The sequence below is a fragment of the Panthera onca genome, chromosome F2 (genome assembly GCF_046562875.1).
Source record: "Panthera onca isolate mPanOnc1 chromosome F2, mPanOnc1 haplotype 2, whole genome shotgun sequence".
In the NCBI taxonomy this organism is placed as follows: Eukaryota; Metazoa; Chordata; class Mammalia; order Carnivora; family Felidae; genus Panthera; species Panthera onca.
The window spans coordinates 20,315,351-20,339,511 of record NC_138356.1 but is presented as its reverse complement, the minus strand read 5'-3'; the positions used below and the strand labels follow the sequence as shown (position 1 = coordinate 20,339,511).

General features: G+C 37.3%; 1 protein-coding gene across 5 annotated transcripts in view; it reads left to right on the top strand.

Annotated features, from left to right (window-relative positions):
• The window catches only part of SLCO5A1 (solute carrier organic anion transporter family member 5A1), a 300,952-nt gene that overhangs the window by 227,499 nt on the left and 49,292 nt on the right, over window positions 1-24,161 (top strand). For 4 of the 5 annotated variants that reach the window (XR_013553601.2, XR_013553600.2, XM_078441935.2 and 1 more), the window contains exon 5: window positions 9,206-9,370. The exons of the other annotated variant lie outside the window; for it this stretch is intronic. Coding sequence is in view for 2 of the 4 variants with exons in the window: in XM_078441935.2 (XP_078298061.1) it covers window positions 9,206-9,370 (165 nt within the window). In the remaining 2 variants the exon portion in view is untranslated. The remainder of the gene's footprint in view (window positions 1-9,205; window positions 9,371-24,161) is intronic. 5 annotated transcript variants of the gene reach the window in all.

Genomic DNA, 24,161 nt, shown 5'->3' with positions numbered 1-24,161 from the left:
ATAAGAGCAATACATACCCATAGTAGAAAATTTAGAAAGTGCATAAAGTTATAAAGAATAAAATGAAAGTGAGTTCCAATATCATTCCTGAACATAAATGCTTACATTATTTTTATAATAAAATAGTATATTTTGAAACTAGATAGATGTGGTGGTTGAACACCATTGTAAATGTACCAAATACTACTGAATTGTTTACTTTAAAATAGTTAATTATATGTTATGTGAATTTTACATCAATAAATTGTTTCTGAAAAGATATTTATTTTATTTGAATTTAGACATGGGCTGTAAACTTTAGATATATCTTTGTTTTTTCCACAAGAAGACATATTATGCCCAAAAATATCTATGTCAGAAAAATTACAAAAAGCATTAACAAGGGTCAGTATGTTTGTTTGGTATTTGATGTTTATCATTTATATCTGGGATTAATGTTAATTTCCAGGTAATAGAATTCAGTCGACAACTTCATAGTATTTCATAGTATTCATCTGTTTTATTTATTTATTTATTTATTTATTTATTTATTTATTTATTTATTTATGAGCATAGAATGTATTGTTGAATCACTATGTTGTACATCTGGAGTAGATTCCTTAGTGCCCCTTACCCATGTAGCCCATCCCCCCTCCCACAATCCCTCCCGTAACCCTCAGTTTGTTCTCCATATTTATGAGTCTCTTCTGTTCTGTCCGCCTCCCTGTTTTTATATTGTTTTTGTTTCCCTTCCCTTATGTTCATCGGTTTTGTCTCTTAAAGTCCTCCTATGAGTGAAGTCATATGATTTTTGTCTTTCTCTGACTGACTAATTTCACTTAGTGTAATACCCTCCAGTTCCATCCACGTAGTTGCAAATGGCAAGATTTCCTTCTTTTTGATTGCCGAATAATACTCCATTGTGTGTGTTTGTGTGTGTGTGTGTGTGTGTGTGTGTGTATACACACCACATCTGCTTTATCCATTCATCCATCGATGGACATTTGGGCTCTTTCCATACTTTGGCTATTGTTGCTAGTGCTGCTATAAACATGGGGGTGCATGTGTCCCTTCAAAACAGCACACCTGTATCCCATGGATAAATGCCTAGTAGTGCAATTGCTGGGCTGTAGGGTAGTTCTATTTTTAGTTTTTTGAGGAACCTCCATACTGTTTTCCAGAGTGGCTGCACCAGTTTGCATTCCCATCATCCATTTTATATAATAATAAAACCACTCCCCTCATCCTATCCCCAGTTTAAATTAAAAAAAAAAAACAGGTGTCAAAAGAACAAAATTGAAATCTATGTCTACCTAATAAAGGTCCTTAGAAGAACGTAACAGAGAAAAGCTGATGTGGAAGTAGAATGTCAGCAGACAAAAACAGACACCATGACATATCATAGGGAAGGAATGTTCCCGCAACCAAAAAAGATCAGAAAATAAATAGAAGGATTAAAAATATATTGAAACAAATTAGCATATAGATATTATCATTCATAATTGTGACTTTGAATCTTAAAGAAAATGTCAAATTATGCTATAGATTTTCCAGTAATACCAGTTAATTCATAGAAAAAAATGTCTACAGCTTTGTTGCTTTAAGAGGCAAATGCCCAGTTATCTGAAAAATTCAAGCATACCAAACACCTCTTTCCCAGATATGCTGGATGAATGAATACTGTATATTTCCTCCTTCTTCTCTTGTTAGCATTTTATTGTTTTCTTTAATGGAATCTTTAGTTTATAATTTGATCTAAATTCTTTTAGGTTTCTTTAGCTCTCAAAAGCCATACTTTGAAAAGGACTATTTGGTCCTTCACATTTTTCTGTGGTTTTGGTAAGTCTACCACTATATGGATCAACGTTTTTCTTATACTTTCTTAAAAACTAGCTCACTCCTCAGGAGGAAATTAGGCATCTTTGGAATAGACTTTATTTTCTTACAAGTATGTGGATATTGTTTTAGTACAAATTGTTGCTATGATCTTATAATGAATGTTAATAAACATATTCCAAATATGTTTTTGAGGACCTACTAAATGCCAGATATATGCTAGGAGATGAAGCTATACAGATGTACCAAAGTCCTACTTTTGTAGCATTTACACTCTCTTGAAACAGGTAAACACACACAGCTATGGAAGACTTGATGAGTAGCAGTATGAATGGCATGCTGTGGGAGCACGGAGGAGGAGCACTTGTCTGTCCGGAGGGGCTGTCTCTTATAGACTAGATGGATGAACTTGACATTTGCTGAGCAGACTGGTGAGGGATACAGTTAATAGTAGAGACAAGAAAGACCATGGCCCTGTAGGGAGCTTATGGTGGGCAATCACAGTACTTCAGAACTGGAAGGGTGGAGAGCAACCCTGTCTTAAGGGTCTTGCAAGTGAGGTCAAGTTCATGGCAGCCAAGCCTTCTTATTTTCTTGGTCATTCTCTCTGTTAGTATATCTTTTTCAAATTTATTATTATGTAAGAAAGTCTGTTTCAGTAGTTTAAGACAAAAAGGCATGATGTGTGCTTTCAGTTTGTAAAGGACAGAAGCAAGTTCATGCCCCCTAAGATAGTGGGGTTCTAGTGTAAGGCTCTCTCAAGGGCCCCTGGCAGTTCTGGGAATGTGGTCCCTGCTTCCGGACCCACAGCCACTCTGCATACTCAACTGCAGGTTGAGGCTCAGTTCCTTTTCCTTACTTATGTTCTCACTCAAATCTTCATACTCACTGCCTAGTTCACTCTCTGTCTCAGGTGCCAACACTAAGGGGCGTGAAATAAAGGGCTTGGCCAGCATGTGGTTCACATGGGGTGTCCCAGGCCTGTTGGCTGCAGGGCTACCTTCCAGAAGCACCTTTGAGTCCAGCCTCTTTGCCTGGCCCAATAGGCTGGTTTTGGGATATCAGGTCACATGCTACAAACCTTGCTACATCAGCGTAAAGAACCACTGAAAAGGGGTCTTTCAGCATGGTAGTGCCCCACAGACCTATCTCCAGAATGGGATCCATTTCACACCAGACTAAATGTATTCCCAGTGAGTTTCTCCCTCTGCCCACTTTAAAAGATGCCTGCCACCTTTCGGTTCCTATGAAACTCAGGCTCACTTAAAGCTTTACTCTTCAAAAACAAAAAACAAAACAAACAAAAAAAACCCCACTTTATTCTAAGTAGATACTTCAAGTTGTAGGCTTATTTTATGATTGAGCACAAAATACTCACACATATTGGGGCACACTTGCCTGATGGTCAAAAACTTACACAGATATCAGCACCTGCTGCCTCATTTTATGCTGTGAGCTGTGAGGCCTCGGAGAACAAGAAGCTATTGCCTCTGCCCTTAATCAGCTTCCACAGGAACCCAGCCACACCACACATCTCAGATTTTCTGAAACAAGGTAACTGGGGGACTCCATCAAATTTATTGTAGCGGAGCACCATTACGATCACCATGCAACTCAACACACGGTCCAGGTGCACATGCCGGCTGGTTGCCTGCACTACTGTGGATGTGCACGTGGGAACAAGCAAAGGATTTTCCAATGACAGTAACAGGGTTGTTTTTTTTAAAGTTCTTATTTAAATTCCAGCTAGCCAACAGACAATGCAATATTAGTTTTCAGGTGTCCAACCCAGTGATTCAACATTTACATACAACACCTGGTGCTCATGACAAGCGCACTCCTTAAGTAACACTTCTGCTAAAAGTGATTTCTATGTATAGCTTATATTACATGCTATTGAATTCTGGTGCTTTGTATTGAATTTTATTCCTCCTTTACTAGTATTTAAGGCATTTCCGGTTTTAGTGTCACCTTGCCCTTACAATAGAATTTGTAACATTTTGTAACATTAAACAATAAAAAAATGAGAATCACTATCATGATCTCATCTCTCCTTCATCAGGCTTTTTACTGCATTTTGAATTTTTTAAAATTTTATTTATTTATGCACTCATTCATTTATTTTTTAAGAGAAAAGGAAAGAGAAAGCACACATGTGCATGTGGGCAAGAGGCAGGGAGGGGTAGGCGGAGGGGGAGTGGAGAGAGACAGAGAGAGAGAATCTAAAGCAGGCTCCATGCCTACTTCTGAGCCCGATGCAGGGCTCTACCTCATAGTGAGATCATGACCTGAGTGGAAATCAAGAGTTCAATGCTTAACCGATTGAGTCACCCAGGCGCCCCCTACTGCTGCATTTTTAATTTTACGATGACAGTTATAAACGACACTAATAAACTTATCTAAAATATATAGTACAGCATAAAAATCAGGTATTTGACAGCATATGTATGGATTTAGCTTATGTTTTTAAACTTCGTGTTTTTTAAACTATTTTAAATTTATGTAAAAGCCACAGAAGTAGCACATGGAGCTGTACTCCAGTTCTCCAATTATCAATGGTTTGGACCCATCTGAGAAGTTGCAGACATGATGCTCTGCTGTCCTGTACTACTTCAGTGTGTGATTTCTAGATACAAGGACACCCTCCTACATGACCACTGGGCAGCCATCAAAATCAGGAAATGAACATTGATCCAGTGCTACCACCTAGACCACGAGCTCTGTTTGAATCTTTTGTCTGTTATTTCAACAATGCCCTTTATAAATGTCCAAATCCAATTCACAGATCACATGTTGTATTTAGTTATGGTGTATTTTAGTCTTCCTCAATCTGGATCAGTTTCTCATATATCTTTATCTTTTATGACCTTGATCTTTTTAAAAAGTACAAGCTGATAACTTTTGTTATCAATTTGGGTTTGATAGGCATACAACTGAGATGATGCTGTGCTCAGTGTCTTAAAACAGAAAGTATATAATGCTAATTCCTAGTGAACTTTTATCTCTTGGGTAAGATTGTAGCTACCAGATTTCTCTAAAGTTAATAAATATATTGCAGTTATAAGTCAATAAGTAATTTGTAAATATTTTGTGGGGAGGTACTTTGAAACTATGCAAATCCAGTTGAGTCTCATTCGTGGTAGTTATATTTCATAAAATAACATGAACATAGAGTCAGGGAATACGGAAGCATCGCTCTAGGGGAAATACAGGGGTGGATTCCTGTCACAACATAATTGTCAACCAGTCAGTACATAACCTTGGTTTATGTGTGTTTCTGTTCAAAGACACCTTGTTTAATATAAAGTAAAACCTTGGTTTGGATGCAGAATTCATTCTGGAAACATGCTTGTAATCCAAAGCAATTGTATATCAAAGTGAATTTCCCCACAAGAAATAATGGAAACTCAGATGATTCGTTCCACAACCCAAAAATATTCATGTAAAAATGATGACAATACTGTAATATAACACAAAATAATAAGTAAAGAAAAATAAACAAATTAACCTGCACTTACCCTTGGGAGACAAGACAGAGGAGGGTTATTGTGTAGGATGACTTTCATTACCAATAACAGAATCCCTGCTATCTACTGGTTCAATGGAATCTTTTTCTTTTTATGCAACTTTAACAAGAAACCTATTCAATGACACTTGCTTTTGCCTCCTTTTGAGGATTTCACAGAAATGTGACATTGCATTGACGATCACCCACAATCCTGCAGTGAGCAAATGAGAGAGAGGGAGAAAGAGGGAGAGAAAGAGAAGAACCATTGGCTCAGTTGTGATCATGTGACATTTGGCATATTGCAAGACATCGCTCGTTTATCAAGTTAAAGTTTATTAAAAATCTTTGCTCGTCTTGCGGAACACTCATAGAACAAGTTACTCGCAATCCAAAGTTTTACTGTATGTTGTTGATTCATTAACACTGAGCCCCCGTGGCCAACAGCATTATGACTTATGTCTGAAGGATGTGTATCTAACACATGTATTTTCTCCATAAGGCACATGAAAGCCTCTTAGGAACACTAGACAGCACTTCAGCACTATGCTTGGAGGCCATTTGAAAAAGGGAGATCACCAAAGGCACAAAAATGCTAAAAATGTGACAATATCTTGTGAAAAGAACACTTGTTTGCAGCATGAAAGCTGACCCGAGAAGGCAAAGTGAGAGGCCTCATGCAGCCTTAGCCAAGAATGCGTGTGTCCTGCAACTCTGTGCATGTCCTTGAATGAGACCCCCCCACCCCATCACTGGCGAGTACTGATTTGGGAGTTACAAATAAATTGTAGTGAGTGGGTGAATTTGCAAATACTAAATTTATGAATAATGAGGACTGACTGTGTCTTATTTCTATTAAACTTTCACTTACCACTTTTAGCATCCATTGACTTCAAATTGCTTCAAGTTTGCCTGTTGAGGATCCTTCAAACTGTCTTTGGTATCCTTCTGGCAAGTCTCCATCATTCTTTGAGCACTTTGCTTTCTTGTTTAACAAGATTTTCCAGGCTCATGTTGTATTTTCTCTGCCTCACCTCTGAAGTTAGACATTTCTCCAAGGAGCTTTGGCTCCTTTTAGTGGAAGATGGCCTTTAAAAACCAAGCACTGGTGCTAGATGGGCTCATTGCTCCTAGGGTGTTATACTATTTCTAAACCCTGTAGAAGAGAGAATTAGGAAATATGTGTATGTACACACATACACAAATCTATCATCTATCATCTTTGTCCATCTATTGTCTATCATCTTATCTATCATCTATCTATCTATCTATCTATCTATCTATCTATCTATACATCCATCCATCCCATGAATTCACACCATTACCTTCAGTTCCAACCTGATATGTAACTATCCCCTGTCCATTTTGTAACTCCCTTCTCTGGCCATTAGAAACTGATTGCAATTAGTCTCAATGTACTTACTTAACCCACTCTTCCTATATTTAAACAAATTCCCTGTCCCAGCGGCAAAAGACACAACCATGGATATCTGGTCCCCCTGCTCCTGTGGGGCATGTATGCTGAAGGTTTAGCTCCAATAAACAGAAGGAGGAACATGGAAGAAAGGAGGAAGCTAACTTGAAGTTGTTGAAAGTCAACTTTTACTAAATCCTTCTTCAATAACACTTTTTTTCTTTAATGAAAGAGAAGACAGAAATGTCACACATATTTTTTTTAAAGTTTATTTATTTTGAAAGAGAGAGACTGAGCAAGCAGGGAAAGGGCAGAGAGAGAAGGAGAGAGAGAGAGAATTCCAAGGAGGCTCCATGCTGTCAGCGCAGAACCCGATGCGGGCCTCAAACTCATGAACCATGAGATCATGACCCGAGCTGAAATCAAGAGTCTGATGCTTAGCCGACTGAGTCGCCCAGGCGCCCCAACATCGCATACATTTTTAGTTAGCTTTGAAATTAGTGGGCTATTTTATCATACCAAATGAGTATAAAAGAAAATTCAGTTTTCTATAACTAGTATCTTAAAACATTCATGTGATGCATATGTTATCTTCTTGGATTAAAAAATGTACAATTTCACCAGATGTTTTAGATTAAACACATTGCCTTTTAATATACCAAATAAACTTAGTTTGCATCTCCAAATGTTGATAGAAAATCTTCTTAAAAAAAAAGAAAATCTTAATTTTCTAATTTAAAAATTTTAGATATAACGTTTTTATTTGCATATTTATAAGAGAATATTAGGTCATTTTATGAAGTAGTGTAATTATTTTTTTCTGGTGTGTTTATCCATGTTAAAAAGTGAAGAATGCATCTTAAATTTTATTTTAAAATGTTCATTGAAACTTTAAACAATTAACTTAAGATATAGAACATTAAAATTAATTTGCATTTTAAAATGATAATAGCAGATAGTCTTGACTTCCTAAGTTTTAAATTCTAGTGAATAGCCTATGAGTTATAACTTTAGTAACAAGTTTTGCTTAATTTTTTGAAATGATTTTATTATGTTGTAGAATAAGGAGATAACTGTTCTCATAACTGAGATGCTGCACATGTCAGAAACAATACAGCTTCTCTTTTCCATGATACATTCCAAGATATGTAAATAAAGATCACATACATGTGAGTTAATTCACATTATAAACATGCAAAAATACAAAAGTATATGCACAAGCATCTCCTTTATTCCTCTTTCCCAATCTTATTCCTACTTACAGAATTTCTTGGTGTTGTATATATTGGGAAGTATATATTCAACCACATATAAATGCATTGTTTTGGTTTGTGTGATTTTTACTTAGATATTATTTATATATATATATATATATATACATATATATATGTATATATATATATACATATAAATATATGTATATATATATATACATATAAATATATGTATATATATTTACATACACATGTATATGTATATTTCTGCAGCAGTTTGTTTTCTTCATTAATAAAAATACTTCTTGGAGTTCCTTTTATGCCAGTACATCTAGCCCTACATCATTTTTTAACTACTACATAGTATTTCATTATTTGGCTGTGCCATAACTTATTTAAACATTTTCCAGTGGTGGACATTTAGTTTTTTTCCTTAAATTTTTGCTATTACTAATAATGCTGCAGTGAAGACACCTGGACATACATTTTAGAGCATATACATGGCAAGTTGTATGAAATAAACGCCAAGACTTGAGGATGAGACTACTGTCTCTCCCTTGAGAGGCACCTGGGCAGGTGCTGAGCCCCCACCTCTGGGCTGTCCTTTGGAGATCATTTCTCTTCCTTCCCCAGTCCAGAGGTCCCTTGGAGTATCTGACCTGGTGACCTGTCCCTTAAGCCCCTTTAGCTGCATCATTTCCTGTTTCATAATGAGGCTGGAAGATCAGATGTCCAAAGTCATGTACCAGTTCCCCTGCTGTGGGTGTCTGCAGTGCCGGGTCAGGAACATGACAACTCAGAAGTTCATTTTCTCGGGGAAGTGCCTGGTGAATGAAGGGGAAACTGTAATGTAGGACTGTATCGTAGGTACTTTGCACATGTAGTATATTTTGGGGTCTTAACAAAGAATAACATTGTTTTAATTAATAAAAATGTAAATGATTTGTTTTAAACAGTTTTTAAAACAGAAGTCCTAGGTTGGATACCTCCTATAAGGTTATTTGTGTATGGATATGTTTTTTGCTACTTTATCAAATTTCTTTATCCTAGTTGAAAAATTAAAAAAAAGAACACCCAAATCTGTTTAATAAAGGGGCTGGTTTCTAATCAGTCATCAAGTTTTTCTTTTATTCTCTATTCAATAGTCTCGAAAATTGCTGAATGGCTATTTCCAGTTCATTTCAAAAACAATTCAATTTTATTTTACTTTCCATCCCTTATTTATAACATTCATTTGTCATTTTTGTCATTTTGTAGACCTACCAAGAGCAGCTGTCAGGATCTTAAGCAACATGACATTCCTTTTTGTGAGTTTGTCATACACAGCTGAGAGTGCCATTGTAACTGCTTTCATTACCTTCATTCCCAAGTTCATCGAGTCACAGTTTGGTATCCCAGCTTCCAATGCCAGCATCTACACTGGTAAGGCACTGCCTTTAGAGCTCCTTGAAAACATGATCATTTTTGACCACTAAACTAAAATGCAATGAGTTGAAGAGAAAGTTCATTCTAACATCAAAGTGTTTAATAAGTTCATTAACGGCTACCTGCCTCCCCCCCGCCCCAGACTCCACCCCCATTTTAGGAGGAAGGGGTCCTTGACTGTTTTCTCATTGACTCAGATTGTGTTACCGTGTGACGTTTTTACTGACTGTATTTTGGAAAGGGATAACTTTGCATAATTATGTTTTTAGTGGTTCTCAGTTAAAAAGAATGTAACAGGCAGTGGCTTTCAAATTTAAATATGAATATATCTTTTTATGGGTTGACGTGAGTTAAATTTTAAAAAATTAATGAAAACATTTTTTGAATGGATAATATGAAAAGTAGATCAGGTCCATGGTACCAGGATATCCTCTTGATGAATATAAATGGATCTTGATCGAATTACTGGAGATACTTGAACTTATAAAGGAAATCTATGAATTTTGTTTTAGAAGATGTTTTATGTCTGGGAAAATGATTTTTGGAGGCTATGATACGTGTACCCATTGTACATAGTACTCAGGTCTTTTTTCATAGTATATTAGGCGCTCAGAAATATGGGGACATTAACTCTCAGATATGGGGGGAATTTTCAGTGCATTATATCATAATATTTTGGATATTTCCTTAGTGGTTTCAACGATGGTCAAATGACTATATCTTTCTAAGGCTCAATTTGTTATTAAAATATTACTTAAACAGTTTAGTGGAGACCTATGATACCTTTTCTGATGACTTTGGCTCCCACTTTATCCTCCATGTCCGGATTCAAACTTGGCAAGTTAGAATTATCTGGAAGTTAACAGGCAAAATTATATGATTGTAGAAAGAGAGTTTGGCTTGAAATATTTAGGTGATCACTTTGTTTTCTTATTTCATTTTCCACATGAAAAGACCTACATACTGGGTGGTGGGGCCCTGGTAGCAAATATTTTTGTAAAGGGTATACTGCTTTGGACCATTGTAATTGTCACCCCAAAATATTTTTTCCCCATTTGTTTTTCAAAATATGTTTTCCTTACATATTTACTTATACATGTATAAAATAGACTTTACAGATCAAAACCTGAATGATGCATTTCTAATTTAATTTTTACACTAATCCTTTGAGCAACAATTCTTGGTCAGGGAAACAAGTGTTGTCTCGTTGCTAGATCTGACGCCATACAGCTGATAAATGCAGAGTAGTCTCAAGCATTTCCCTAAGTTTCAGTATTAGAAGGTGTTACTGGCACGGAGATTCACAGTCAAATAAATTGGGGACCTGCTGAGTTGAACAATGTATTACAGTTGTTTGCCACAGGACTCTTCATTACCCTTAATATGCCGATCTGTGTGGTGAAACTCCCAGATGAAGGCTCAAGGGTACTGTCTTTCCCAAATACATTTGACTATGAAATCCAACTTTTTAATGGCATCTCTCCCATGAACTGTTTTCTTCAGGACCCACATCGAGAAACACTGCTATTCTATCCTATGTACCCCTGTCCCAGCCAGACTAGGGGAACAAAGCTGTCTGGATCATCCCATTTCCATCCAGAGGTGCCATTTTGACCCCTATAGTTATAGGGGCATTAGTACAGTGCTGAGCCAGGTAGGAATTGATACATATTGAATCATATTGGCTATCTGTTGGACACTGCTGGAGGCATAGGCTAGACATAAAACTACTTGTGGAAAAATAAAGGTTTCAGTTGGACCTGGGGTGTTTCACTACGGAATCCCACAGCGGTGTGGTCAATGCTGTAGTCACTGAACATGGCACCCTCAGTGAAGGACAGTGCAGGATTAGATAAAGCTAGCTCACAGAATTAGTTCGTCCCCTGTTCTAACATCAGGATTAAAAAAGCAACATCACCCAGTGACAATTCCATTCTGGTTTTGTCATCAGTAGTTTTTGTTTTGTTTTGCTTTGTTTTAATAATCATTGTGAATGCAATTTATATTATGTTTAATAGTCTCCTGTGTTCTGATAAAAGGCTTTTTATTCCCAGCTCATATTCTTTTTCCTTCCTTTCCAGATAGATAACAAATAATAATAGTCAAAAGGTATTCAGATTAATTAAGAGTGGAAGATTGCTTGTCATATAACAATAAGATGAACAAGGATGATAATCCTTTATAAAGCTTACCTTGATTTTTTGAATTTTTGTTAATTGAATCCTTCTTCTTACCCTCTGAGCAGAGATTTATATTTTTAAAGAACTTATTTAGTTTAATTTAATCTTTTATTCTCTTTATATGCATGTAAGTGACATGGAGAATTAAGAAATGTATCTGAACAAGAATGTTAAAAATAGTTGTAATCTCATCTGACAAGATTTTCAAGCTAAGGTTCTCTTTAAAAAAAAAATATTTAAGAGGATTATTTGGGTAAATACTTTGGCCTTTCCAGAGCCATTTGCTTGTGTTGTGTTATATGGTAGAGATGAAGTTCCATACATGTATCTGTCTCCTATAGTCCTTGAGTACCAGCTCTGTGCACAGCACTGTGCCATGTGTATGTATGGCTGGGATGTGGGGGGTGGAGGGGGAGGTAGGGTATGGTGGCGTGTCTATAAAGACTCAAACCAGAGCCATAAGATATGTATAGAGCTGCCTGTATTTGTATCTACACAATGGCAGTGAATCCGGGTTCATGTTTCATTCTTCTCGTTTGTGGTCTTTCTGCTAACCCATTTAGGGTCACATTTGTTGATTCAAATGAACTATTATGAGGTTGCTGTTTTAGGAAAGGCTGAAAGAAGGGAAAGAGCCCTGAAGGAGGAGGTAGAGCAGCTTTGAATCCTGCCGCTGCTGGTTATTAGCTGTGTTACTTTTGGCAAATCGCTTTGCTTCCTACACTTCAGCTGAAACTGAGGTTTACCTGTATAATGAAGACAATAGCTCCCCTGTTTCTGGGTGTCCATGTTGTGAGGATTCAATGAAGTGGTGACTAGTGATTTGTGCTGAATCTTCCCTAACTTCAAATGGGCACAATATAAATTGAAAAATACAACTTAATCATATATTATTATTATTTTTTTTTAAATTTTTTTAACGTTTATTTATTTTTGAGACAGAGAGAAACAGAGCATGAACGGGGGAGGGGCAGAGAGAGAGGGAGACACAGAATCGGAAGCAGGCTCCAGGCTCTGAGCCATCAGCCCAGAGCCCGACGCGAGGCTCGAACTCACGGACCACGAGATTGTGACCTGAGCTGAAGTCGGATGCTTAACCGACTGAGCCACCCAGGCACCCAACTTAATCATATATTATAAGGAGAAAATTAATATTGATGATGTTGACAGTAGCACCTTCCATTTGAGGTCATGCAGCTTGAACAGGTCTGAGAATGACAGCTCTATACTAATCATGGTGATAATAAAACGACTACTGACATTTACTGAATGTTTACTAAGCAGGAGACACTATTTAAACTTTTTCATATGGACATTACTTAATCCCTGTAACCAGTGCCTGTGTAGTAGGTGTTCTTGATTATATCCATTTTCCAGTTGAGGAAACGTCTAGGGAAATTTAAATAACTTGCTTAAAGACATGCAAATAATTAGAGCCAGGAGGCTAGTGTGTTGGAGTATATAACTATCCATATGTGATTTTTATTGAAATATTATAATAGACCTATGCTATTTTATCACTTCTAGGCAGTTGTTTTTTAAATTTTTTTTTTTTTTTTTATTTCAGAGAAATTGTATTCTAAGATTCAACTTCTTCCCTTTCTATAGCAGCCTTTGTCACTGAGCCATGGTCAACAACATTCATTTTCAGAGCATCGGTGTCCTTTAGCATCACCTTTGCTTTTCTGGGGTCCTGCCCTTTTGTGTGCAGAATTATAAAGGGTTAGACACTTGGTCTTTGCAAGAGAAATGGCCATGGAGAACTCTATTTTGCTTTTCATTGGAGAATAGTCAAAATACTTATTTCTTTGGTAAGGGGATTAAGATGGGGTGTGATTTTTTTTTTTTTTTAATGTCCGTCATTTTTATTGTTGTCAAATTAACCAAATAATTGCCATCTGTCTTTAGCTACTGATTCAAAGTTTTGTCGATGAGATTCAAAGCAGTACCACTGAACTCAGATTGCAGCCTTTGGGAATCCCTGCATCCTTAGAAGCCAGAGAGACATGCACATGCTTTGATTTGCTTCATTCTTCTGAGGGCATCTACAGCTTTTCTATACCATTTCTTTAATTTTATAAGAATAGTTTAATAGGAGCACCTCCTGGGTGGCTTAGTTGGTTAAGCGTACGACTTCGGCTCAGGTCATGATCTCACAGTTTGTGGGTTTGAGCCCTGCGTCGGGCTCTGTGCTGACAGCTCAGAGCCTGGAGCCTGCTTCAGATTCTGTGTCTCCCTCTCTCTCTCCCTCCCCTGCTCACGCTCTGTCTCTCTCTCAAAAATGAATAAACATTAAAAAATACTTTCTTTAAAAATACATTTTATACCAATTTTATAAATGTATACATAGTTTTTTTTAACATTAACATTAAACTTTTAAGTGCAAATGGACCATATTAAGAATGGATGCACTTAGCAGCACTGCCCATTTCCAAGGTCAGGCAATGACACCGGATTCCACAAGATGTGGGTGGACCCTCGAACACGCTGTGCTCTGGGAAAGGAGAGGAAGGTCCCTGCAAACCAACATCCTGCTGCAGTTGCTAGAGTCTTCTCACTTCCATACTTTTAAACAATCTTGAGATAAATAGAGGCTATTAGGACCTAAGAGTGGCAATTACAGGATCTTTGTCTTTTGGGCAGAAAGGTATTTATTACACTAAATTACATGTGTTTTTCTTCAGTGCTAATTAGGACTTTTGTAGAACGTAATGATGGACAGTAAGTTAAGATACTCAGATTCTTTTTATTTGTTGATTAGCCAGTTAATTTCAGACATGTTTGAGTGCCTACCATGTGGCAGATCCTTAGCCAATGCACTAATGGTGGTGGTTACACAGAGTTCAGTTGCTTAAGAAGATTCAGAGGACTTAGGATGAGGATGTTTACACATGAATACTCCATGGCAACGGCACTGAAATAAGAGTGTCCTTGTCAGTCACAGACCATCTCTGGGTGGCATGGCAGGACCAGTTTTCTCTCTTATATCTGGCACCGCTGACATATAGTTGAAACACCCAGGAAGCAGAGCCCCAGATGGAGGCTCAGCTGGTGTTATATTTTCATAATACTTTTTATAGATTTCAAAAAAAATTTTAAAGTTTATTTATTTATTTTTGAGAAAGAGATAGTGTGAATGGGGGAGGGGCAGAGAGAGAGGGAGAGAGAAAATCCCAAACAGGCTCCATGCTGTCAGTGCAGAGCCCAACGCGGGGATTGGACTCACAAAACCGTGAGATTATGACCTGAGCTGAAACCAAGAGTTGGATTTTTAACCGAATGAGCCACCCAGGCGCCCCCTATAATACTTTTTATACTTCAAAATATTTTTTATATATTTTTCTTTTCTGTATTTTGCTGGTCCCGTGAGTTCCTGCTCCATAACCAACCTTAGCATTGGAACTCTCCAGGTGGTCTTAGCGAGACCAGGTACAAATCTTCATGCTCAGTTTTATCAATAAACAGTGCTAAAAGCTGGTACAAATCATCCCCAAACTCCTCAGATCCAGGTTGGGATCAACGATATTAATCTGTGTGTCTCACGTCTTGACTAGGAGTCAGTGCCCTGATTCAGCAGGCAGCCCAGGCGGATCTCAGGCCTGTGAAGTTACCCCTCAGAGCTAGTCCAGGGTATGTTAGTACATAAGGTGGACGGCATCTTGGCCCACTGTGTAACTGTAAGTTTATCAGTTTTTCTTTATCAGAGAATAGTTTTCTAATCTAGAAAATAATAGTTTGGACTGGAGTGAACTCTGATTTCTTCCTTTTTGCAAATCTTAGATTAAATAATTTTCCTAAGGCCACACGTACCAAATCAATTTATTCTTTTTTTTTTTTTTTTTTTTAATTTTTTAACGTTTATTTATTTTTGAGACAGAGAGAGACAGAGCATGAACAGGGGAGGGGCAGAGAGAGAGGGAGACACAGAATCTGAAACAGGCTCCAGGCTCTGAGCGGTCAGCACAGAGCCCGACGCGGGGCTCGAACTCACAGACCGTGAGATCATGACCTGAGCTGAAGTTGGACGCTTAACCAACCGAGCCACCCAGGCGCCCCTCAAATCAATTTATTCTTAACCATATAACCGATAGAGTTATTTTCTTACAAGGGGATTAGTTATTAAGCAAGTCATCATTTCCGTGGTATTTTTAGTAATTTGCATCGCCACCAACTTTGGCCATGTCTAACATCCACATGATCTGTTTTTCTTTCTGTGGGCAGCCTGATGCAATCCACAGACCTCTCTTTGAATCCCAGATCTGTCATTTAACTAAATGCATGATTTTAGCCAAGTCACTTAACCACTTTGTTTCTCATTTGTAAAATGTGAGTGTTCATATCCCAGGGCTACTGAAAAAATGAAATGAAATAATTATATCTTAAAGCATTTCATACCTAGTATGAAAAGCTGCTCAGTAAAAATTAGTTTTTCCCCCTTTATATGTTGTGAAACTGTGGGGGGGTTTCTTTTCTTTTTTTTTCCAAATTTTATTTAAATTCTAGTTAGTTAATATATAATGTAATACTGGTTTCAGGAGTAGAATTTAGTGATTTATTTAATGATTTACATACAACACCTGGGCTCATCATAACAAGTGCCCTCTTTAATATCCATCACCATTTAGCTCATCCCACACCCACCTCCCTCTGTAAGAAACTGTTAAATTTAAATTCCTATTAAAAAGTTATCTTAGGTTCTCTGATTTATTTATTTTCTAAAGTTTTATTTTTTACTTATTTATTTTTTCAAGTATATTTTATTTTGAGAGAGAGAGACAGAGAGAGAGCATGCATGGGCAAGAAAGGGGCAGAGGAGAGAGAGAGAGAGAGAGAGAGAGAGAGAGAGAGAGAGAGAGAGAATCCCAAGTAGGCTCCATGCTGTCAGTGCAGAGCCCCGTGCGGGGCTCGATTTTATGAACCACGAGATCATGACCTGAGCCAAAATCAAGAGTTGGATTCTTAGCCGACTGAGCCAACCAGGCACCCCAGGTTTTCTGACTTAAAACAAACTTTGTATTAGTCTGATTTAGAGTGGCAATTTGAAGGCATTTTGTTAAATTCCGCCTGTTAGGCAAAGTAATACATTCAAATGAAATTGTAAGGAGGGATTTTTTTAGTCTCGATCATAGGAGTAAAGCAGCAGAAACCTCCTGGGGCAGGAGACAGACAGAAGTTGCTGGCAGCGTTATTCATATCAGTGTATCATAGATCTCCATCTGTCTGTCTGTCTCTCAGTTGCTCGAAATTAATTAATTCACCAACTGACCAGCTTCCTGTTTGGCCAGTTCTCCAAATGCCCTTATTTCTTTTTATTCTTTCCCTTTGTTTACCAATTTCCAGAGTGACAATTTATATTCTAGCAGATTTGTATAGTCACCGATAAATTTGAAAATATAATGAACTCATGGTTATTTATAAGCTTGATGTGCTTTAATCCATAGTGGTCATTGTTCTGTTTGATGCTCCATTTGTCCAGTCTTTGGTCACTGGGTGCCCTTTCAAGTTAGCACCTGTATCCTTTGGCACTAGCTCAGTAGTTTTTCAGTCTCTGGCATGATAAAAAATGACTTGCTTATATTATGTTTCCTGCCCTAGACTTGGGATCAGTCATATTTCTGCAAGGAGCTGTGGTTCCTTTTAGAGGAAAATGATATTTGGAGATCACCATCTGGACAGTAGGGTTGCTCATTGGTACCAGGTTGTCATTGTTGTTAGGCCTTTTTAAAAAAAAAAATTTTTTGGGGCGCCTGGGTGGCGCAGTCGGTTAAGCGTCCGACTTCAGCCAGGTCACGATCTCGCGGTCCGTGAGTTCGAGCCCCGCGTCAGGCTCTGGGCTGATGGCTCGGAGCCTGGAGCCTGTTTCCGATTCTGTGTCTCCCTCTCTCTCTGCCCCTCCCCCGTTCATGCTCTGTCTCTCTCTGTCCCCAAAATAAATAAAAAAACATTGAAAAAAAAATTTAAAAAAAAAAAAAAATTTTTTTAATAAAGAGAAAAATAGATCATGAAGTTATACTGATATTTTTGCTTCAAACTTAAGAGCAAGTTATTAACTAACTTCTTTGATATCATATTGTATCTCTTTGCTCTAATTCTGAAAGTCTTTTTTCCTAGTGACTTTAGAATAATTTATCCAAGTGTGTATACATGTGTGTGCATAATAGTTTCACGTGTATATACATGTGTGTATGTGTGTGTATAATAGCTTCAAACCAAATATCAGTATTGTTACCAACCATGAAATATGAAATGCAGTTTTAGACTTCTTTGTGGTTCTTCTTATCTTTAGACTATCTCTTAACGGCTGTGTAAAATACTGTGACCTAAAGTTATTTGAAATGATTCTTCTCTGGTTATGCCACCAACTCGATATACTGGGGAGTTTATTGGCTTTAGTTTGTTTTCAGTTTTTAGGGATTATTTTATTTTTATATTTTTAAGTTAATTTAAAAAAGTTATGTAATACATTTTGCAGGATTGGGAAGTCAAAACCGTAAAACAAAGGACATTCAGAGAGGCCTTGCTTGCATCCTTGTCCCAGTTCTCTCTCTCCCTATAAAGGTAGCATTTTATTAGTTTATCCCTCTTGCTTCCTTTTGAATAGGTAAGTATAAATATGCATATTAAGTATGCAATATATGTAATATATGCATGAGCATTTTATATTAGCATCTTTCCCTCTTCTTACCCCAGAATTGGTATACCATACACTCTGTTCAGTACCTCAGAGACCTCGCTCATTTCTTTTACAGCCAAATAGTACAGTATGCTATTGTGCGGATAGTCTATTTGCTCCCTGATTTGAGGACATTGGGTTTTTTCCATTCTTTTGCTATAATGACACATATAGTGAAGTAATTTCATACTAAAAAGCCCATTTGTCTAAAATACTTCTTTCTTTTTAACTATTTAATTTACTCGTCCAGCTTTCAATTAACCTTTATTCCAGCAAAAAAAAAAAAAAAAAAAAAAAAAAAAAGCGGATTCCACACAGGAGAGGGAAACGGAGAGCTCAGGGATATATTTGTCGTATAATACTCAGTCCTTACCCCCCTCCCCCAACAAGGCTTAGCATTTTCCCTCAGAGTGCTGTAATGATCAAAAGAGGGAATCTTTCTGAAAGCTCTTTGAAAAATCTATATAGCGTTTGGGAATCCAGATCAAAATGGAGTCTTTCCTTTAGTATGAGTCTGTGCTATGATGGTAAAAGCAGGTGACCTTCGTTAGGCTTCCACTCTTAGCTAGGTGCAATGATAGAAAGGGGCCCTTCTAGGCATCATTTGCTGCCTTTGTTGCAATGCTGCATTGGAGGGCCTACTCTCTCTAGTTTACAGTGGATAAAACAGGTGTAAAGAGCAGTTTTTGCAAGCTGTACATCAGCAGTCCATAATACAGGTCCATAATATATACACTGGGCTGGTCCTCAGGGAAGCTGCTTATGGTTTTAGAATTTCTATTGCATAAATGATCTCTCCTCCAACTTTTTATGCATTGAGTAAGAGGATCAGTTTTGGAAGGAGACAGATCTTGTTGAAATTCTTGCTCATCCTTTTTATCCATCCATCCATCCATCCATCCATCCATCCATCCATCCTTCTTTCCATCCTTCCTTCCATCCACCTATCCATCCATCTTGCACAAGTATTTATAGAACTTCTCCTATGGGCCTGGCACTGTGCAAGTTCTAGGAAAACCATGATGAGAATATAGAGCGATCCCATCCTCAAGGACTTTGTAGTATAATGACCCTATAATGCTTCCTGTGTTCTTGGACAAGTTCATGAAGTTTTGTGAGTGGTAGAGATTGTGAGGATTAAATGAGGGAATGTAGATTGTGTGCTTGGCACAGTGTTTGGGAAGTAGCCATTAGGAATAACTGCAATACCCACTTTATGAGATACTCTTGGGAAAAGACATCTAAAGCAGGAAGAATAGTGAAGGCAGGACTTAGGGCATGGGGAAACATTAATAGCAAAGATGATCTGGGGGAAATGGATTTGAGGAGTAAAAAGAGAGATGAAAGGTGACTAACAGCGGGAAAATGAAAGAGGAGACAAGAGACTTGACACTAATGTGAAAGGCTGAGGGATTATTTTATCTGAACTGAGGGAGGCTTAGAGATGCAATATAAATTATAAAGTGCATTGCTTTAAAGTGTAATACATTGTACGTGAAACTGATTTCAGTTAAATCAGTGTTGAGGTAGGGTTAGGTCTTGATATCTCAGTTTGATTTATTCTCCACTTATTGTTCAACTTTCCAATATGTCTGTTTTGCATAACTCTTAGTGGGTAAAAAGACATTTTAAGTATTTTAATTTCATATATTCGAGCACTGTGCAGTGAAATGCCAGATGACTAAATCTCTCAATTAAATGAAATGTTTTTGTTCCACTCATCTTTGATGATTACTAGTCCTTGTGTCTGGGATTTGTTTCCCATGCACACCCATGTGTGTATGCGTGCACAGAGAAAAATGAGGACAGGCATCACTTATAAGGGATTTTATGGGCTCAGAGGACATTCAGACCAGTTTTCTCCAGATTTCTACATCTACATTCATTGCCCCTTGATGATCATTGATGTCCAGAATGGCCCAGAGGCCCCTTGAGAGCCTTAGCCATCAAAAAGAATACATTTCGTTCACAGAGCAGGATTTATTTATGTATAAAAGTTGAGTTGAGAAAGATTAGGGAGCTTTTGAAAAGGACTGAAAACCCAAGGGAGAGAATGAAATGTCCGGCACAGAGGTAAGAGGCTGCTAAGTGCATCGTATCCTTGGTTAAGTGAGCATTGACGTGCACCCAATAGATTTGATGAATGAATGACTGTAAATATTAATCTCTTTGGCCCTCAGTCTGCTCTTTGAATGAAGGATTGAATTAGACAACCTTTCTTCAAAGATCAACTAGCAAACATCCCACCATCACTCCCCGACCCCCTGCTAACCCTGCAAAATTTTCTGATTTTTGCAAGCAATTTCTTTTTCTAGGCATTCAAGTTAGTCAATGTCTTAATATTTTGCTTTGGTATATGTAAGGTATATATAAGGTGTATGTAATACCTTTTCCTGGCAGTTCAAATTAGACTTATTAAATATATATTTTTTCTTTTTCTTTTTCTCTTTTGTTGTATGTGATGGAACTGAAGTAGTTCCTCAGTAGTGAATTGCTACTTTTTTGGGGGGGTGGGTGGGGAGGAATTAGCAAGGTAATTAACTATACTCCTTTTGAGAGCTCAAGAACATTTTACCGAGCATGATCCCATTTTGGCAGGTCCGTACCCTGCTAAAGTGAGGTGATCCCCACATGCTTTGTAGTGAGCCAATATGTTATAAGCTGATATGTTGTAAGGATATGGATTTTGGAGTTAGAATGTCTGGGTTTAAGATCTGCCTCTGCCACTTATTAGCTGTGTAACTTTGGGTGAGTTAACTAATTTCTTTGGCCTCTGCTTTACTAGTTGTGAATGATGTAATCATATCGATTTTATAGGGCTGTTGAAGTTTTTAAGTGCTTCAAAACCACTTATTAAATAAAAGACAGAGCCTAAGGAATATGTCAATGATATAACGATGTAATGGGACAGATGGTGGCTACACTTGGGGCGAACATAGCATAACATATAAACTTGCCAAATCACTAAGTTGTACAGTGAAAACTAATGTCACATCATGTGTCAACTATACTGAAATAAAATTTTTAAAAAAATATTTATTAAATGTAAATAAATATTAATTATTAATGGGAATGACCTTGGCTTTCCTCTCTACTCATCAAATATTCCATCATCTGTAATAAGACAGAAGAGTCAGGACTGCTATGGAAGGAGATGAGGAAGAGGGGGCTCAGAGTATAACATTATCCCAGTTTTGTGGATAGATAAGTAGAGGTATAGGCTCTAACTGAAGGATTCTTGGCTGCACAGGTAGTGGCATCCTGGAGAGCTAGAGACAAACTCTTCTGACTCCCAGCTTGTGCCACCATTCCTCCTTTCCTCAGAAATGCTTTCTGAAGATCTTGCCCCTGAGCGTGGCCGGTTTATTACCACATAGACAAGGGAATACCTTACTCTTTTCAACTAAACAATAAAATATGGGCTTAAACATTATTAGAAGTGGAAACAATGTCCTTTTGTAACCTGAACCATCTAATGATGGACCACAGAAAATTTCCCTTGCTGTCAGGCTCAACTTGATGTCTTCTTTTCATTGGCCAGAAAGCAAAATATGGGGTTAAATTTGTTACCAACAGTTAATGTTTCCAAGCCATGGTACTGAAAAAATTTTATATCTCTATTTACAATAAAAATGAGTGTAATTCATGTTGGTGTTTTGACTAAACTGGATGTTTAGAGACATTATAGGTGCATGCTTCTCTTACCTGTGCCAGGAACAATTAATGTACCATTGTTGTGTATTGAGTAGTTCAATAATGTTGGTAACATCTTCCTGCATTTGAAATATATTCTATATAAATACATCTCTTTTGGAAATGCAATTGAGATTGGTGGAATTATCCAGAAATGGACAGCTGTAGGACAGCTGTATAAATGTCCATAGATTGTCCAATAGAACATCTGTCTTCATGACATTACAAGTTCTTTTTGTCCTCTGTCAGCCTTGCTCTCTGAGATAGTTGCTCATGTAACCAATGTGTTGGTAGTTATAGCTACAAGAATATGTATGTGTGTATGTTTGTATCTATAAAACACAACATATATAAATATGTATATATAATGTACATATACACTGTATATAAGTACAAGTTGACAGTTTGGTTTTATATATGTATTATGTGTACTTGTATGTCAATTTGTACTTAAAACTTTTGTTTATTTAAACAGTCATTGGCCTTAACTTTGCTAAGCAAAGTATTCTGCACATTAATTGAAAAATGATTAAAATACTTAAGCAAAACAACTTTTTAAGTTTACCCAAGTACTGTAGAGCATTAAGGGCATTTTCAGTGCTGACAACTAATAATAGATAAATCTTATTTGTCTTTAGATCAGATTCCCAAGAATCTCAGAACAAGGTGCCAGAAAATTTCATGTTAATATAGAATATCTGCCCTTGGGAGAATTTTGCTTTATGGTACGTGCTCCCAGCCTCTCTTAGGCTCATAATCTAGGGATAGGATAGTAGGTCCATTCCCTGAATTCACTGAGTAGTTTCTGAGTGTCTGTCATTTAGCAAACTACTCTGATGCATGTGAAGATGAATAAATGAGGAAATAATATAATTAATAGAGGAAATAGAAGAAATAATGTGCAATGGTCTCATATTATAAAAACCTTTGGGGGTGCCTGGGTGGCTCAGTCGGTTGAGCGTCTGACTTCGGCTCAGGTCATGATCTCGCGGTTTGTGAGTTCAAGCCCCGCATCAGGCTCTGTGCTGACAGCTCAGAGACTGGAGCCTGCTTCAGATTCTGTGTCCCCATCTCTCTCCACCCCAGCCCTTCTTTTGCTCTCTCTCTCTCTGTCTTTCACAAATGAATAAACATAAAAAAAACAAAAACTTTTGAATCTCTGGTGGAGGAATTTTTAGATCAACCAGCAATTAGAAAATACCAGAACTAATTTTTTTTTTAAAGAAGAGAACTAATTTTTTTAGTTTTAATGAGATCATTATTTTATGGAGTTCCACTTAATTGTGTAGATACTCCCATATTGTGCTTTTTTTTTTTAGCTGCTGTTTTTAAAAAGCATACTGAAATGTTCCTAAACAAATTAGTGTCTATCTCATGGTTTTTTTTGGGGGGAGGGCATTAAGAAGAAGATTATATAATTCTTTTTTGTTATCTTTTCTATTCATAATCTTGTTCATATGTTTTAAAACTATCAGCCTGTCATGTCAAATCATTTGTTAAGGGATGCAAGGAAAAAGTGAATAAAATGTTGACTATTAGAAATACTTCAGAAATGTTTAATTTGTATTCACACACTTGTTATGTACATTACATCTATTAATAAAAATTGCTTTGTAGGTAGAACAAAACAGTTTTAATGTTATGTAAGAAGAAATATATCTTTTTTTTTAATATATGAAATTTATTGTCAAATTGGTTTCCATACAACACCCACTGCTCATCCCAAAAGTTGCCCTCCTCAATACCCATGACCCACCCTCCCCTCCCTCCCACCCCCCATCAACCCTCAGTTTGTTCTAGGTTTTTAAGAGTATCTTATGCTTTGGCTCCCTCCCTCTCTAGCCTCTTTTTTTTTTTTTTTCCCCTTCCCCTCCCCCATGGGTTTCTGGTAAGTTTCTCAGGAGCCACCTAAGAGTGAAACCATATGGTATCTGTCTTTCTCTGTATGGCTTATTTCACTTAGCATCACACTCTCCAGTTCCATCCACGTTGCTACAAAGGGCCATATTTCATTCTTTCTCATTGCCACGTAGTACTCCATTGTGTATATAAACCACAATTTCTTTATCCATTCATCAGTTGATGGACATTGAGGCTCTTTCCATAATTTGGCTATTGTTGAGAGTGCTGCTATAAACATCGGGGTACAAGTGCCCCTATGCATCAGTACTCCTGTATCCCTTGGATAAATTCCTAGCAGTGCTATTGCTGGGTCATAGGGTAGGTCTATTTTTAATTTTGT